This window comes from Periplaneta americana, chromosome 3 (assembly GCF_040183065.1).
Source record: "Periplaneta americana isolate PAMFEO1 chromosome 3, P.americana_PAMFEO1_priV1, whole genome shotgun sequence".
Lineage (NCBI taxonomy): Eukaryota > Metazoa > Arthropoda > Insecta > Blattodea > Blattidae > Periplaneta > Periplaneta americana.
Window position 1 is genome coordinate 141,529,140 of NC_091119.1, and position 19,851 is coordinate 141,548,990.

Genomic DNA, 19,851 nt, shown 5'->3' on the forward strand with positions numbered 1-19,851 from the left:
TTAAAGTAAGTTAGAATCTGCGTGCCACTCGAACTGATCTGCCTTCAAGTAGCGGAAACTAGTTAATAAATCGAGTACCGGCAAAAGCATATTACGAACAAATTATATCAGATAAAACAATAAGCAAGGGTTCAAATTAATCATAAAAATGTGGATAATTCATTAATCATAGTGTGATACTTATAGTTCCGAATATCTCGACGATATAATGTCCAGAAACACATCACTGCAAATTTATTCACGATATCTCAGCAAATACACACTTTCGCCAGAATGCGTTGCAAAGGGATCTTCCTTCATGAAACATCCCTGACAGGTTCTGGCATTTATCCGTATTTTTTTAAGCTCAAACGAACATGGACAACTCCACAATTAACTAATATATGAGATACTGCGAAATTAGACGTACTGCGAAATTAGCCAAGTTTGCGTTATATGACCTGAGGCGTGTTGTATTCTAGCGGAAGCCTTCCAGATTGCTATGCACTGATACTTTCTTTCACGGGAGTGTGTTAGTTTGCAGTTAGAATCTGAACTGTTGAAACGTTTATCAGTATTGCGTTTTGGAGGAAAGTGAAAATTTTGGCAGTAAGATCTTTTGTTGAATATGCATTATTATTCCCCAATGTTAGAAATATTAATGATATATATATATTATTAAAGTGGATTTCAATGGATTTGAGGGAGCTGGGATACGATGCTAGGGACTGGATTAATCTTGCTCAGGATAGGGACCAATGGCGGATTTATGTGAGAACCTCCGAGTTCTCTAAAAGCCATTTGTAAGTAGGCCTATATATTGTTAAAGAGAAATAATCTACGTTTAGGTCTATAACAATTGCAGAAAAAATGGAAGTATAAGGGTACAGTACATCAGTTATTCATAGATTTCAAAAAGGCATATGACTCGGTTAGGAGAGAAGTATTATATGATATTCTTATTGAATTTGGTATTCCCAAGAAACTAGTTCGATTAATTAAAATGTGTCTCATTGAAACGTACAGCAGAGTCCGTATAGGCCAATTTCTATCTGATGCTTTTCCAATTCACTGCGGGCTAAAGCAAGGAGATGCAATATCACCTTTACTTTTTAACTTCGCTCTAGAACATGCCATTAGGAAAATTCAGGATAACAGACAGGGTTTCTAGTCTATGCGGATGTCATGAATATGTTAGGAGAAAATCCATAAACGATTAGGGAAAACACAGAAATTTTATTTCAAGCAAGTAAAGCGATAGGTTTGGAAGTAAATCCCGAAAGAAAAAGTATATGATTAGGCCTATATCTCGTGACCAGAATATTGTAAGAAATGAAAATATAAAAATTGGAGATTTATCCTTCGAAGAGGGGGAAAAATACAAACATCTTGGAGCAACAGTAACAAACATAACTGATACTCCGGGAGGAAATTAAACGCAAAATAAATATGGGAAATGCGTGTTATTTCGTTGAGAAGCTTTTGCCATCCAGTCTGCTGTCAAAAAATCTGAAAGTTAGAATTTATAAAACAGTTATATCACCGGTTGTTCTGTATGGCTGTGAAACTTAGCATCTCACTTTGAGAGAGGAACAGAGATTAAGGGTGTTTGAGAATAAGGTTCTTAGGAAAATATTTGGGGCTAAGAGGGATGAAGTTACAGGAGAATGGAGAAAGTTACAGAACGCAGAACTTCACGCATTGTATTCTTCACCTGACATAATTAGGAACATTAAATCTAGACGTTTGAGATGGTCAGGGCATGTAGCACGTATGGGCGAATCCAGAAATGCATATAGAATGTTAGTTGGGAGGTCGGAAGGAAAAAGACCTTTGGGGAGGCCGAGACGTAGATGGGAGGATAATATTAAAATGAATTTCAGGGAGATGGGATATGATGATAGAGAGTGGATTAATCTTTCATAGAATAAGGACCGATGACGATGCATATGTGAGGGTGGCAATGAACCTTCGGGTTCCTTAAAAGCCATTTGTAAGTATGTAAGTATGTTTAATTGATTTATGTCATATTTGTTCGTATCAAGATAATAAAATATTTTTTTCGCTCTCCTGCAAAATTGAATATTTTTATAATAATAATAATAATAATAATAATAATAATAATAATAATAATAATAATAATATTTATTATTATTATTATTATTATTATTATTATTATTTATGTATTTATTTAAGACCTTATGGCAAAGTTAAGGCCGTAAGGCCTTCTCTTCCACCATCGGTTTACCTGATTTAACGTCATTCTTCAATTAAATAGGCTATTCTGGGACGCAGATATTGTGTAGTGAACAAAATGGCTGGGAAATCGAATTTCTGTGAGAAAATCTGCTTCGCCGTTCCTTTCTCTATCAAATAACCAGTCCAGAGTCGAATTCCGGTTCTCTTTGATGAGAAATAGTTGTCTAATTATATGGACTACGCGTGGATCAGGATTTATGAACACGAACGTTTTAAGAAAGTAGCTTTCATTGTTCTTAAGTAATGAAAGAAGTCTAGAACAGCTGGAAGTCCCGAGATAAATGTATTGAAAGTTAAAACCAATTTCAGCAAGTAAACCATCTTTATTATGAACTCAGTGCAGGTTAATGAAAACTTGGAGATGGCCATGATCTCTGAAATCAGGGGTATAAATTGTTTTACATGGAGTAACGGATTTGCCTCTTCCCTAGTTCGCATTTTTAGCACTATCACAAAATGTCAAGGAGAGAAATAACAGTGCTTCATCTACGTATACATGATGTCGAAATTTAAAATCACGTCATAGAGACAAAGAAACGAACAATGGATAATCGATTGCTTTGATGGAAAGGATCAAGTTCATACGCCCGCGTTGAACAAGGACAAATTGCTGTGAATGTGTTCCGGTGACGTTATGATTGGTTACTCGTAATAGATCAAGATATCGAGTATTTAATCTCCAGTAGCCATTCAATCTAATTGTCTTACATTGCAATGCTGATAAAACAAATACTTTACTAATTCTAAATGTGAATTGCATGTGTTACTTCTCACATGGTCGAGTCTAAACGCCTAACGGAATGACATCACATTTTACAACACGTGCAACATGACTGTAGCCTACGCATTGTTAGTTCCGTCACCGAAGAGAAATTGACTCAGCTCTACCATTCAGTATTCATTCATAGTGTTCTGTCCAAGGGTAGGTCTTTCACTGTAAACCCAGCACTCTCCAACCTTTTCTATTTTGCGCCTTCCTCTTAGTCTCCGACTATTCAGTTATCATTATTATTATTATTATTATTATTATTATTATTACTAGAGGATTTGGAATTGAACGGGTTACATCAGCTTCATGTCCATGCGGATGACGTGAATATGTTAGGAGAAAATCCACAAACGATTAGGGAAAACACGAAAATTTTACTTGAAGCAAGTAAAACGATAGGTTTGGAAGTAAATCCCGAAAAGACAAAGTATATGATTACATCTCGTGACCAGAATATTGTACGAAATGGAAATAGGAGATTTATCCTTTGAAGAGGTGGAAAAATTCAAATAACTTGGAGCAACAGTAGGCCTAACAAATATAAATGACACTCGGGAGGAAATTAAACGCAGAATAAGTATGGGAAATGCGTGTTATTATTTGGTTGAGAAGCTTTTGTCATCTAGTCTGCTGTCAAAAAATCTGAAAGTTAGAATTTATAAAACAGTTATATTACTGGTTGTTCTATATTGTTGTGAAACTTGGAATCTCACTTTGAGAGAGGAGCAGAGATTAAGAGTGTTTGAGAATAAGGTTCTTAGGAAAATATTTGGGGCTAAGAGGGATGAAGTTACAGGAGAATGGAGAAAGTTACACAACGCAGAACTGCACGCATTGTATTCTTCACCTGACACAATTAGGAACATTAAATCCAGACTTAGAGATGACAGGGCATATAGCACGTATGGACGAATCCAGAAATGCATATAGAGTGTTAGTTGGGAAGCCGGAGGAAAAAAGACCTTTGGGGAAGCCGAGACATAGATGGGAAGATAATATTAAAATGGATTTGATGGAGGTGGGATATGATGATAGAGGTTGAATTAATCCTGCACAGGATAGGGCCATTCTTCCTGAATTACTTACGATAGTAATATAATATATTAGTTTATAGACTTTTGATTGGATATTCTTTAGTTTATTTATTATCGTTGACTGGTTTTGTTTAAAACTATATTCTTACTCTGTATTTCTTTACTTTTCTGTCACCATGTCTCATATATAGGCTATATATATATATATATATATATAATTATTTTTAATGTAACTACCACAGAGTGAAAATTCATTTATAATTACCGTATTTGCTCACGTAATTTGCGCACTTTTTAATCTATTCTGGCTGTTTGAAAAATTGGGGGTGCGTAAAATATGCGAATTTTTAAAATCAGACTTCTTGATCTGGATTTTATTCACGTATATAGTAATTAAGAATACGGTACTTTTGTCACCTAAAACTAATGGCAATCTTGAATTATAAATAATAATTAAATTGGGTATATTGCAATCATAATGAATGCAAAGTACATAGAGTTTCTTTGTAAAGCAGGTAGTTGAGTTGGGTACTGTTCAATGAACAATGCCGTGGAATGAAAGTATTGGCAATGGAATTTAGAGAAGGAAAATTCATACAGCACTGGAAAAAAAAAAAATTGTACGTAAAATGTGTGCGGAAAATAGGCCTACACGGAGCAAAATTAAAGTTCAAAATAATCCTTTAAAAATTAGAGTGTGTAAAATACGCAAAGTACGCGAGCAAATACTGTAATAAATAAGCATTAATTCATTCATTCATTCATTCATTCATTCATTCATTCATTCAGTCAGTCAGTCAGTCAGTCAGTCAGTCATTCATTCATTCATTCATTCATTCAGTCAGTCAGTCAGTCAGTCAGTCAGTCAGTCAGTCAGTCAGTCAGTCAGTCAGTCATTCATTCATTCATTCAGTCAGTCAGTCAGTCAGTCAATCATTCATTCATTCATTCAGTCAGTCAGTCAGTCAGTCATTCATTCATTCATTCATTCATTCATTCATTCATTCATTCATTCATTCATTCATTCATTCATTCATTCATTCATTCATTCAGTAATATGTCGTAAAACTATTCCTTAACACAACACAAGGTGAGCACAATTCGTAAGACATGTGGCTAGTAGGCCTACTTACGGAAAGGAACTTTCCTGCCAGAAATCGAACTCTTAGCTTTCTGGGTGTATTGCTTAAATACTACCCGCAAAGAATTACAGTGTTTTTAAACTTGTATAACCGTACCGTTTTACCAAAGTGTCTTTCACTGCCCATGCTCGAAGAAGCATAGTTCCTTTCTTTACTTCCCGTTACTACTCACAAAAATTTTGCTTGTCCTATCACTCGATGTAATTAAATTTGTTAGACGTTTATGAGTGACAGCCCGTGTGCAGGGTCACCAATCATGCTTCCTGTACGCACCCGCTTGCGGAGACTCTTTGCCCTCGGAGGAATGGTGGGGGAGGCATTCTGAGACACCTCCTAACATAAGCGCCTGCCTCGAAAGTTTTTTTTCTATGATTTACTTTCAGGTTTCTCAGATCCTTTCGAAGCACGTAGCCGATGTGGATATAGGGTAAAGTTGCCTAATTCCGTGATACGGTTTTTTCACTGAATGTCACGGGATTGGTTATCTTGCTAGGAAGTTCACCGATGTCTCAAAAGTAGGCGAAAGATATAATCTTTCGAGAAAGATGTGATCGAACGGCAAAGCTTTGACTGACATTCAATTTTTAAAAAATTATCACGGAATTAGGGGCATACGGAAATAGGCAACTTTACCCTACTATGGCAAAATACCGTGATAGAAATGACTCACGAACTCTAAATATCCGGATTAAAAAAAGTGTCTCATATTCACTACAGAAACAGTGCTGCCAACTTGCTTGTTTTCGAACTAAATCCTGTCTTTTTGAATGACAGTTGAGGAAATAGCCATTTAGTTGCTAGTGGAAAATCCACCCTTTAAGATGCTGCCTAGTTGGTGTTTGTCTTTTAATGACAATTTGTAGGATTTTGGTGTGAGGCATTTAATTATCGTAATACCGGTGGCACAAATCCATATAAAGAATTACCAGAATTTGTAATGTCGATGTTGGTTCTTCCTTGGTAAAATTAGAAGGCGAAATAATTTTTGTTCAGTTAAACCACGTTCTTTTAGTTGTTTATTTTACGACGCTTTATCAACTGTTATGGTTATCTAGCGCCTGAGTGATATGAAAGTGATGTCAGCGAAATGAATCCAAGGTCCAGCGCCGAAAGTTACCCAGCATTTGTTCTTAATGAGTTGAGGAAAAACAACGGAAAAAACCTCAACCAGGTAACTTGTTCCAACCAGAATTTGAACCCGTTCGTTTCACGTTCAGTTATGCTAACCGTTACTCTACAGCGGTGACTAAATCATATTAAAACAAAATCTAAAAAGGGAATGAGTACAGATATGGTGAATGCAATTTTGTTGGTGTAGGCAGAAAAAAAGAAACCTTCACTTTCCTGCAAACAAAATGTAACTCTCAGCAAGTACATCTCTTTCTCTCTTTTCTAAATCCATCGTAACGGGGTAAGCCTCCACCTCTCCTTCGGCAAGTGGACGTGAGGTCAGCAACCGACTGGGCATAGTCCTTCATGGGCTGTCATGTCTCGGATTATTATTATTATTAGTCTATTATTATTATTATTATTATTATTATTATTACTACATAAAATCCAATTGAGAATTAAATCCTACAGTTCTTCAACAATAAGAATTTGATGATGGAAAACGAAAATTCTTTCGAAACGTCGGATATTTCAAACCTTATCAGATGATTGACAACATTAAGATAGGCCTATATCGTAATAATCAAAGCTCGGAACTTGGGGACTTGTGTGTCGTGTACATGAGTAAGGTTACAGGTACACAAAGCTCACGCTGCAAGCTCTCAGGGACAGTCATGTGCACTAAGAAAGTGGTCACATCGAATGACAGGAAGACGGACGAAGAAACTGTGTCATGCCAAAGCCAATGATATTCAGAGAATTGGAAAATACGTGTTATTCGAATGGGTATATTATAGAAGTTAGAAAATACATTTCTTTAAATTTTAGGTATAAAATTTCTTGGAGGAATTCGGAGGAGATACATTATTTTCTTCGAATGGAGAGTTTATATTTTGTAAATTGTGCGACATAAAACTAGACGCTGGAAACGGGCATTCATTGAAAGATTAAATTGGTGGGAAATTTGTCCGTAGCCACGGCTCAAGTCGTAGAAAACCTGCCCCAGTAGTGACATACAAATTGAAAACTATTTTCGAGAAAAATGTAGGATATACTTATCTTTCTCAGATACGAAATCAGCTAGCAACTGCTGAAAATCGAACAGAGAACAGTGGCAGTGAAAACATTCAGTATTTTAAGTTTGCTTCCGTCACTTCATGTGACGTGGAAGTAAGTTTTTTTTCGTTTCAAATCATATTTAACTAACAGAGCGAAGAAGTTATGGGTTCGAAAATCTTCAAATGTACGTAGTCATACACTGTAATAAAATGTGCGGAGCAGAACAGTAAATTTGATATATTGCTCATGTTTATTTTTATTTTATATATGCTACAAAATTACGTATTTCAACCTACCATAATACTATCAATATGTTGTTCCAGCCAGAAACCACTTTTATAGCAGACCTGACAGTACCTCCGTGCTGGAAGCGGGAGTTTGTTGACATTGAAGTCCGGTCGCTTAGCCACGTGCAAAGACACAAGTCCCCAAGTTCCGAGCTTTGGTAATAATAATAGTTTTTATTTTTTCTGGCAGAGTTGAGGCCATCAGGCCTTCTCTTCCACTCAACCAGGATCAAAGCACACACAGAAAAACACATAACGGTATACAAGAATTAACTTAAAATAATAATAAGAATAATAATAATAATAATAATAATAATAATAATAGTAATAATAAATATAACTTAATAAAATAAAAAAGAGAGATTGAATACATATACACCATCAGTATTAACTTAAAATAATAATAATAATAATAATAATAATAATAATAATAATAATAACAGTAATAATAATAATAATAATAATAATAATAATAATAAAATAAAAAAAGAGAGATTGGATGCATTCTAGTATACAAATATTAACTTAAAAAAAGAAAAAATTAATACATATGAATATAATCACACCACTAAAGGAATAGCACAATTAGTATAATCAGCATGGCTTACATTAAATTTAGACAATGACAATTATCTAGATATTAGTGTTAATGGAAAAATAAAGTAATGGCTGTTTAAAATAATAATAATAATAATAATAATAATAATAATAATAATAATAATAATAATAATAATAATAATAATAATCTATGCTGGGCCTAATCAGAGGAAGGCAGAAAAATAGGAAAGACTGGATAATACTGGATTTGCAGTGAAAGATCTGCAGAAAACTATGATGAAATGAACGACATTCCTGAAAACCAAAAATCCGTGTATACAATATAGGCACTGTGGGAGTAAATAAATGTATTATAGCACAATTCTGCATTCAGCCTATTTTAAAAAAAAAATTGATTTTTTTTTCGAAGACGCTGAGGAAGACCACTTGTGTCAGAATTCTGAGTTCGGGAATCGAGTCCAGGTTTCTGCACCGCGATTATTGCAAAGTCGGTTCGTGGCCCACGGATTGAGGACCGCGAGAAGAGGCAGGAAGGTGGAAGACATATAAAACGTCGAGAAAGCTAGGCGCTCGGCTTCAGTTCAGATCGGGGCAGGGTCGGTGTATTGTGTGACAAGAGAGTGCAGTAGACTATTTGGTTCGCAACATGCTCAGCACGAGGACGGCGGCGCTCGCGTCGCTACTGGTCGTTGCCCATCTGGTGATACTCAACGGTAAGGCTCTACGCATGGGGATCGGGAAGGTGAAGTGCTGTGTGCATGTGTCCGTTATGCAGAGATGTGAATGCGTTGTGCTGGGATGTGTGACAACGGTTCGAAATAGTGACGGGCTTTGCAGCTCACGTGTTCCCGTTACGATTAGGAATTTCGTGGACTCGCCATAAAAATCGTTGTCGAGGAATAAATTAATTTGCACAAACAAATTTAACAGCTCAGTGAGAAATACAGCGAGTCGTTAATCAAATACCTAACCGATCGGCTTCCCGTCTAGAAGGACCAGGCTATCCTGGAGGAAGAAAATTATAAATTGTAAATAAAGATAATGTTGGGGATTATGTCACTCAACATTTTCTCATTTTTGCTAGATTTATATCAAAATGAGCGTCACATTTTTTTTATCAAACACTTTTACTTGTTTAGCAACAATTCAGTTTCTTCGTTATGTTGCAAATACTATTAAGATGTGACGTACAGTACAATGATGGGAAAATTTCAGTATTCGGATTTCACACTGGCAATTATATCTTAAAACACTAAAAAGAGCAGATTTGTCTGCGTTTGTCGAATGCGCATCATCATGCTTAGGAAAAGGTACTTTACAGTGCCAATAATTTATTTTGTGTGCACAAGGTTGGAATTTTGAGTTAAGAGAGAAAGGAAGGAATACGTGTTCTGAAATTTATCCACAATGATTGTAATAAGCATAATTCAATATTTCATATATTTCAGTACTTTGCACTCCTGGCGAAGTAATATTTGGTGTAGGGCCTACATGCTTTATTCTGCATTTTTAATATTTATAAATAACTGTTCGTAATCAACATTAATAGATTTCTAAAATTTTGAATGAAAATTGTGCAGTGATCGTATACTTCCTTGATCTTTTTATTATTATTATTTTTTATTTTTAGTAGGTTATTTTACGATGCTTTATCAACATCTTACGTTATTTAGTGTCTGAATGAGATGAAAGGGAAATGCCGGTGAAATAAGTCCGAGATCCAGCACGGGAAGTTTTTTTTTAGTTGGTTATTTAACGACGCTGTATCAACTACGAAGTTATTTAGCGTTGATGAGATTGGTGATAGCGACATGATATTGGCGAGATGAGGCCTAGGATTCGCCATAGATTACCTGGCATTCACCTTACGGTTGGGGAAAACCTCGGAAAAATCCGAACCAGGTAATCAGCCCAAGCGGGGATCGAACCCGCGCCCGAGCGCAACTTCAGATCAGGCAAGCGCCTTAACCGACTGAGCCACACCGGTGGCTGCACCGGAAGTTACCCAGCATTTGTTCATATTGGTTTGAGGGAAAATCCCGGAAAGACCTCAACCAGGTAACTTGCACCAACCGGGAATCGAACTCGGGCCACCTGGTTTCGCGGCCAGACGCGCTAACCATTACTCCACAGGTGCGGACCACTTCCTCATATTTTTCACAAATCTGTTAGTATAAAATTAATTCTAACTTTAATTTCTTTGTAACATCACATGAACAAAATAAATCGAAATATTTCACATATCCCTTTTTTTTTCAATGTTGGTACCATGCAATGTCCTAAGTAATGCCACGAGTGATTTATCTAGATTAAAGATTAAATATTATGTTTTATTTAACGACGCTCGCAACTGCCCAGGTTATATCAGCGTCGCCAGTGTCCCGGAATTTTGCCCCGCAGGAGTTCTTTTACATGTCACTAAGTCTATTGACATGAGTCTGTCTCATTTAAGCACATTTAAATGCCATTGATCTGGCACGAGCTCGAACCTGCAACCTCGGCACGGAAGACCAGCACTCTACCGACTGCACCACTCAGGCCGACGATTTATCTAAGAAGTTTAAAATTACTAGTTGCATTAATTAGAACTACTGCATGAACAAAACGAGCTAATAGCACGAACAAAACCCATAAAATAATATATTTCAATTACTTAATAAATGGAATTTTAACCTCACATCATTGGTCGCTGCAGCAATGATCTTATTATGGCTGACAACATACTTAGCAAATAGTTAGCAAAGTAGCGTCACATATTGTAATAAGAGGCTTAACCTGTCGAATTTATTTATTACTTTGTTTGTTGCTCGGCCATATCTTTGTTTGAATCTGGCGCTTGTTTCCAATGCACATATATCTGTTACATCTGATCGATTGATCGATAGAGAACATGAATTAATTGCTGAGCGATAATGTAATATGTTCCACAGTTAGGCTATCGACGTAAAGGGTGATAATTGGTTAATATCTAAAATTCGGTTGCATGTGATTGGTCCAATTGTATCAAGTGACTAACGAACAAGTAATTTTAACATTTTCTTGACCTTTATTATTTTTAAAATACATAAATAATAAATTATACAGTAAAGATTCTAGTTTATGTTGTTAAGATGTCGAAAACACACAAGCATGCGATATTTCATTAAGACATTTAAAAATTAGATACCGGGGAAAACAAATGTAAGAATAAAAGTTTCGGAAAAGAGCGACAAAGGATAAGTTAAATTTAAAGACACGTGAAGTGAAATGCGCCGATGTTAAAGAGCATAATATAGGAGACTAAGAGGTAGGACTACCTATGAAATTCTTTCAGCACAAGGAAGACAAAAATGTATTCTAACAAAGAAAGAAAGTACCGGTAACTGAAAAATATTTTTTTTAACCATAAAGGTGTACCTTCCCCCCTAATCGTTTATAGTTAATTTTTTTGAACTATTGCTAGTATATGTAAAAGACACAATCTACATAATTTACATATGCTCAAATAGGAATACTTATTAACGTCTGTTTCATAGAAGCTCAAGAAATATATTCTTTATAATTCCTAAAATAAGATATTTGAGTTTATTTATAAATTGGACAGCTAAAAGATGTACAGTACGTCATTATTTTAATTTATTTTTCATACGTGAGATAACTATTCCTATATTATAATCACTTTTTAATATTATTTTTCAATTTACAAGAATCATAATTAAAGGTGGTATAAATGTCAAAATACATTATTTGTTTACAATGAGATTCTAAGCATATTCCTTCTCAATTGAACTTTTCGGGATCTTGTTACACGTGGGCGAATTTTCGCCGGAGCAGGGAAGGCTTACACCTAAGGACCGATATTCCTTTAAGGAATAGTCTCTTTGTTACCTGTACAGTCATCTGGCAGGAAGGGCCGAAAACTTAGACTGAAGTCGCAACGAAATGTAGAAATAATTTTATATAAAATAATTGATTTTCAAAGGAATAAATCTTTTGCTTGAACGAATCAATCATTTGTTAGCCCATTCTACGTAAAACAGAAAATCACAACGAAATAATCTGACGTTTCCTTAAGCTAATCGCCATTGCATATTTCTAATTTTAAATAAAGACCTATTATTTTTTTTACTAAAATGATTATATTTCAAATGCGTCGCTTCGGATAAATAGACTCGTAGATAATAAATATGATAGACTAATATTTTCGGAGAAATCGCTGGAAATTAGCGAAAAGATCAAACTACTATTTGGGAATCAGAGGTGTCAAACACGTGAGCATCTCAAAATCGGTTTCTACAGCAACACTTTATTTTTCCAAACTAGGAAAACGCTATGAATTTTGGAGTGGACAAAGCGACTGTGAACGATGGTTGTCTCCAAGCATCATAGTTTCTCCTATCATTTGACCACTGCCCTCGAATATAAAACGTGGTTGAAAGGGAACGTTAAATAAGTGCCGATTATTAAAAATCCATTCTCTTTTCTTATCATTGTATCCCCTTTAGACGTCATAAAGGTCCATAGAGGCATGAAGGTAGAGCTCCATGACTGACCTCGGTAGAAGATTTGGAATGAGGTAGTGTGGTGGACACCACGCCCCAATCGCAATTTACACCCGGAAAGGACTCGGTATTCAATTTGACAGAAGGCTCAGTGCTAGGGTTGTCAACTGTCCAGATGTCGCCTGGACAATCCAGGAAAAGGACTTTTGGTTCAGGCAACATTTCATCCTGGCCTAGACGCCAAAATGTTCAGGAATAGAGATTTCTTGCTGTCTGTGCGAACTGCATGAGCTAGATGATTGTACTTACTATACAATGAATTGAATTATTTCAAGTCACACAGTTTGTGTGCACTCAGTGTTGGGTCTTTGACGTATTGTCAGCCCACTTGTGGATATAAAGGAAAAAGTGACTTGGTATCTGGTATAGTTCCTGGGTAGCTCAGTCGGTAGAGCGTTGACGCGCTCAGGCAAAGGTCCTGGGTTAGATACTCGGCCCCGGAACAATTTTTTCCTTGAAATTACTCAAGTCAACTTCACAGGGAGCTATCCGTTAAAGCCAGATTTGTATACGATTATTTCTCTATCTTCAACCAAGAACATACTGCTTACAGCATACTTGTGAGAATACATTTTCTGCTCTGGTCTTGTTGAAGAGCAACATATAAATAAACTTAATGTTGAGGTAGACTTGCGGCTTAGAATATGTACTATTTATTGATATAAACTTAGCAAAACAACGTCAACCACCTCACTGATAATCTTATGGTAAATATAAAAGACTGGTTTCTTTTTTTCGCAACAAAGATATGTTATAACGTAAAATAGCTTTGTAACAAAGGAATCAGGTTATATTTAAAAGTTAAAACTGAAATGTAATAACACTGTCAATTTATTAAGGGTGTTTAATTTACATTATGCAAATGTTTAATGAATATAACATGATTACCAAAATTATACAAAACATTCTGGGGATCTGAAAAAATGAAATATCAGCTTCAAGTGATCCGTAACCCTCCAAAGATTGGAAACACTGATCTAGTGTTCATTACCTCAAATATAGCTGATAGAAACAACGGTATGAACATATTCATTTTACGCATAACTAGCAATGGCTTTCTAAATTGTCTAGGCGGAAGAATGAAATTGCCAGTAATAAACAAAATCGATTATTTAAAACGATAACATTACAGTGATAGATGGTTCAAATTCAACGGAATCTTACACTTAATTCATTCATGAATAAGTACAGTAGTGGCAAAAAAACCGAACCGACCCTTGTAGCTGATTTCAGAGCCTTTTTGACTCCAGAGCACGATAGACTGGTAACTAAGACTTTCGTGGTTCGAATCCTGCCTGAGAAGAAAACTTTTTGTCGTTCCTTATTCAAATTTGTTCTCAATACTTTTCGATTACTGGTAAAATTCATGTTCTGGAAATAATAAGTTAATTAAGTAGTAAAATATCGCTGCAATCGAAAAGTATTGGGAATAAATTTGAATAAGGAACAAAAACAAGTTTCCTTCCCAGGCAGGGTTCGAACCACGAAAGTCTTAGTTACCAGTCTATCGTGCTCTGGAGTGAACAAGGCTCTGAAATCAGCTACAAGGGTTGATCCTTTTTTTGCCACTACTGTACATAAGTGAAAGAGTCATTCTAAATGCACACGTTGGAGTTAGAAGAGCCAAATCTAGCCCACATGGCGACGTTTGCTCACTCCGTCTCGTGAAACTTGCAGCAAAGCCAGCATTGCAATGTTTTCCGCAACAAAAGTCATATTGTGTAACCTTTCATTAGCATTCATTTCGGCGGCATCACGCACTGGAGTTTGTTTCTAGTTCCCAAGTTGCATTGCGTAGCGAGAGGCATTTGTCACCATGTTACGACTAAACGTGTCAACCGTTGCGCATTGCTAACATAACATAAGTGAGATTGATGAATCTGTGGTACGAAGGCGACAGAGATGCTTCTTCGCAGAAATAGAAGACGACTCACTCACTTTCTTCCCTTCACTTGTCAACCGTAGCGCCTCCCCGGTTTCGCCGTCTTCTTCTGTTTCACAATTTTCAGCATCGATAGCGAGATGAGGCCGAGAATTCGTCATGTGATTACTTGACATATGCCTTGCAGTTGGAGAAAACCTCGGAAAAAAGTGACAAAGGATTCATCGAATCTCTACAACCCCTATAACTGGGTTGAACGCATATTATGCTTTTCGTAATTGTAAGTGTAATTCCAGATAACATATATAACAGATTGCTCATCCCTATGTTAAAATCAGTGGCACTTTGAAGAGAACCTCCAGGATCGCCACCCGTCCGCCGTAAACGAACACGCGATGGCAGTACAGTCGCTAATGCAATTCAAATGGGGGTTATGACGTGACTCCTTATGTAACAACTAGATGGCAGCATAGTAAACCTGACAAAAGTTGTTACCGTCAGAGCCTATAAGGCTGAGCAATCTGGATATATATGATCTAGGGTGTAATCTAACGAATGGATTTGGGTGACATCGATGCAATTCCCATAAGGGAAGATGTAACTTCTGTTACAATTTTTCTTGAGTGGTATGTAGAAAAAAGGTTCACTCTCAAAGTCCAACCAAGCAATCACCTCAAGCGGGAATCGAACCAACGTCCGAGCGTAGGATAAGCAGGCAAAAGCGCCAATCACCTAAGCCCTTAAGCTACACCAGTGACCTTTGTGTCACAATTTAAGAAAAGGTATTATCATAACTAACTGTGTAATCAGTGTTTTTAAATTTTAGTAAACAGATTTAGAGAAGATTATGTAGACACCTCTGGTCATAAAGGGGAAGGAAAAAAGGAAAGAAGATAACCCCGCCCATGTCCTTTTCGCTTACTTCGCTTCAGAAACAAACACATAGTAATCAGTGGTGGATTTTAGCCGACCAACTAGAGTCACTCAGCAATGCTTGCCTTCCTGGCTACTCGTATCGGTCCGAAACACAACTGTCTCTACCGAGGAAGGTGGAGTGGGAAATTAAGGGGTTATTAACGCCCAGGCCTGATATAGAGCGAAATAGGTGGCTCAGATGGTAGGTAACGTTTGAGACTCCCATTCGAAAGGTCCTTGCCTCAAACCTCGTGGCCGCTCAATGTAACTGGGGTTGTTCATGGTTTTCCTCAGTCACATGCCATAATTATTCATCGCCTCCTTAATTACCAATATCATAAACATTAAAACAAAATCTAAATCAGTACCGTGAATACAAGTATCTATAAGACATGACAAACAGAAACTCAACAACAGACAATCTTACCCAAAGATCCTGCAGATCATCTTACCCGATATCACCATAGATGTTAAAACATGTATTGTATATTTGACATACCACAATATGAAAATGTATTGTATAGGTTAATAGTTCGCCGAAAACGCCCCATCCTGTGTGCATTATATATAGGTCTATAGCCTATAATATTGAAATACTTAGTAGGCTTAATGTGTTTCTTTATTTACGAAAATCGGAATTTAATGTAGACTCTAATATGGATATTAAACTAAATTAGATTTTACTTTACTTCATTTTTAATTGGTATATGTTACGCTTTATCAACTGCGATGCGTCTGTGTGAAATGAAGGTTATACGCCAGTGAAATGAGTCCAGGATTCAGCGCTGAAATTTTCCCAGCATTTGCTCTTAATGGTTGACGGAAAACCCAGCAAAATCTTCAACTAGGTAACTTGTCTCAACCAGGATTTGAACCTGGGCCGATTCGTTTGACGGTCAGACATGCTAACCGTTACTCCTAAACGGTGGATCGACTTTGGTTCACTCAAGCGTAAAAGTGTGTTATGAAAAAGAGATGCAAATACATCAACAATGATAAGAATAATTAATATCTGGTCTCTTACGCTGGGAGTTTTTGCGATTTAGAATATTCCCAAGGGGAAAATGGAAATAATTCTGCATGTAATAATCAATTTCTGTGAAACATAGAGTCCGTCGACATACTGGGTACTATAATTTCACTTATTTTTTCGTCTGATCTAAAACAGAATAAAAGGAGAAAGAATCTTTAGGATTGCTTTGGATTTAATTGCCATTGTGTGATATTCATTTCAGATTAAAATATATATAGTGTGGATCATTATCAGATTAATTTATCTCAACGCTGTATATGAAGAAAATGCATCCAATATTTTGGAGAAATCGCTGTACACAGACGAACGAATACAGAAATACAGTATACTCAAAAACAATTTTTCGACATCAGAAATGTAGAAAACTACTGTTTCCGTAAAAATCTCGGAGTCGAATTCTGCGGCATCAAAATACCTTCTCTACTGATAAAGATAAATGAATTAAAATTATAATGTATTTTAAATGAAGGTGTTCATTCACGAAGAAGTAGTAGTATGACGGCAAAATACATTATCTACCAAAAAGTAATTAGGCACTGCTTTTGCCCTTTTAGAACCTCGTGGTACCACCCCTTGTTGCTATAACTGCAGCCACCCTGTCAGGCATGCTCTCCACTAGTTTGTGTAGGATATCCACTGGAATGTGTCGCCATTCCTCTTGCAACATGGCACTCAGTTGGACAATGGAAGTTGGCCCCATGTTTCGGGCCGAAACTTTCGGCGGGTACTATGCAGTGGTATGCAGACAATAAAGTTCACTGGTTGGACTGGCCTGCACAGAGTCCTGATCTCAATCCCATTGAGCACCTTTGGAACGAATTGGACCGGCGACTGAGGTCTCGGCAGATGCGGCCAACTTCCATTGTCCAACTGAGTGCTAGAGGAATGGCGACGCATTCCAGTGGATATCATACACAAACTAGTGGAGAGCATGTCTGACAGGGTAGCTGCTGTTATAGCAACAAGAGGTGGTACCACGAGGTTCTAAAGGGGCAAAAACAGTGCCTAATTACTTTTTGGTAGATAGTGTAGAATGCAACCTAATACCCTAAGAACAACTTCCGTAACATCATTTTTGCAAATTAGGAATTATTTCAGTCGTTTATTATCTTTACTTTAGTCAAGTGATTTGTATCGCGTCCTTCAGTATCACTTACAATTGTACACTTCAAGACCTACATGAAAAACAGCGCTGTCGAACTCGTTTCCTTAAGTTAGATTACAAGAATGATATTTAGAATCATCTTCTTATTGACAAAAGTTTTAATACTCAAAGCATATATTTTAATACTCAACGAACAGATCACAAAATATTTTATTTTACTGATCAGCGAGAAATGTCTTTCTTCCTCAGCAACATCAAACAAGAAAGTGAGGGATACAGTGTCCTTAAATAAATTAGATCCGGATTATTCGTCACGAATTAAACTTCATGCGTCCGATTCGTTACACATTACATTTTCGTCACGGTATTGTAGGTCACATTATAAGCTCTTGTCACCGAAAAATTTGTAGACGATATTATTTCGTCAACATGTATAAAAAGATAACGCTCCCAAAGGAAGTTTAATAGCCATCGGGCACATCGCCACTCATAGTTTTTACTTTCTGTGCTTGTATTAGAATTTTAAGGTATTAATAAATTATTTTGTTGAAGTTAATAATCCGGATATCTATGATGAAACGTGCACTGTGGCAAAACTTTTACTGATTGCCCTCAAGTGGCCAAGATCCAACGATGAAATGCAACAAATATTTCGATGACGAAAGGTTTGAAGTGAAAATCTCTAAACCGAAAGAAATAGGCTATTAATAGCTGAATCAATTTCATAAACTAGAATCAAATTACAGTGTATATTCAATAAAATAACGTACCGCCAAAATTTCCATTTGCCTCAAAAACGCAATGATGATAAACATTTCAACAGTTCAGCTTCTAACTGCAAACTAACACATTCACACGGAAGAGAGTTTCAGCGCGAGGAAGGCTTCTGCTAGAATACAACTCGTCTCAGGTAGTATATCACACTATTTCATTTTTGTAACACTTCCTCTATTATCATTTAAAGATTGGGCCTTATGGCGATCCCTCGTAAAGGATTTCGGACTGATACAAACATGTACAGTCCCGAGCTGTGGCGTCGTGGTCTAAGGCATTCTGCCTGGGACTCGCGTTACGGAATGCGCATTGGTTCGAGTCTTCATGGGGGAACAAATTTTCTCATGACATTTCGGCCAGTGTATGGGGCCGGTGCCCACCCAGCATCGTGATGCACTTGGGGAGCTACGATAGGTAGCGAAAATCCGGTTTCGCAAACCAGCTATAACGGCTGGGGGGATAATCGTGCTAACCACATGATACATCCATTCTGGTTGGATGATCGTCCAACTCTGCTTCGGCATGTGGATGTGAGGCCAGCAGCCGGTTGGTCGATCTTGGCCCTTCATGGGCTGTAGTGCCACGGATTTACTTTACAAACATTTATACAAGCAGTGGGGTTCCGCAATTATATAGTTAGTAAAGAGCAATACCACCATTTTAGTAAAATAACCACTAGGGAGATTTCCCATTGAAGTAACTCTCAACCTCAACTGAATCAAATTGAGTTGTAGTTGCAGTTTAATTGCCTTGAAGATTCATGTTTGTTTGTACCAAAGCAATTTTGAGTTCAGTGACTGCAAATTCAGTATTATCTTTAGTTGTAAGCACGTCATTTTGTACATATAAACATCAACTGTCAACTAGTCAACAAAATACAAACACACCCAGTTGCTATCAACTCAGTTGATCAACTGAAACAGCAGTTGAGTTGAGAGTGAAAGAGTGGGAATGTATGCATCTTGTTAGCATTTCTGTGTTAATAGCATTTAATTGTAGTTGCAGTTGAGTTGCTGTTGAGAGTTGCTACCTCCGTTACATATATACTGGCATTCAAAGATATCTGACCTCCAATTTTCTGATCGTGTAAGCGAACTTTCTAACCACGGGACAAGTCAGAACCAAAGATATAACAAATTGACAAACTTTGAAATAGTTCCGTTAGTTCTCAATAGGTAATCCTATTATTGAGACGGGTATAAATATATTTGGGAAAGTGTTGATATTTATTAAGCACAAATTATTCTCATAATTGACAGTATCAGCGGTTTCCCGTTAAATCTAGTGTGATTTTTTTACTATCATTGGAGAGGAGATGACATTTTGAATTTTATAATGCGGGTATATTTTATGTACTATTGACGACACTAACTGTTTTCTTCGCCATCTATTGATAGAAGTAAT

General features: G+C 36.7%; 1 protein-coding gene across 1 annotated transcript in view; it reads left to right on the forward strand.

Annotated features, from left to right (window-relative positions):
• Positions 1 to 8,772: 8,772 nt before the first annotated feature.
• LOC138696574 (uncharacterized) overlaps positions 8,773 to 19,851 on the forward strand; it is a 262,429-nt gene continuing 251,350 nt past the window's right edge. Inside the window, exon 1 of the mRNA XM_069821705.1 lies at positions 8,773 to 8,910. Within this exon, the coding sequence (XP_069677806.1) occupies positions 8,844 to 8,910 (67 nt within the window). The 5' untranslated portion in view covers positions 8,773 to 8,843. The remainder of the gene's footprint in view (positions 8,911 to 19,851) is intronic.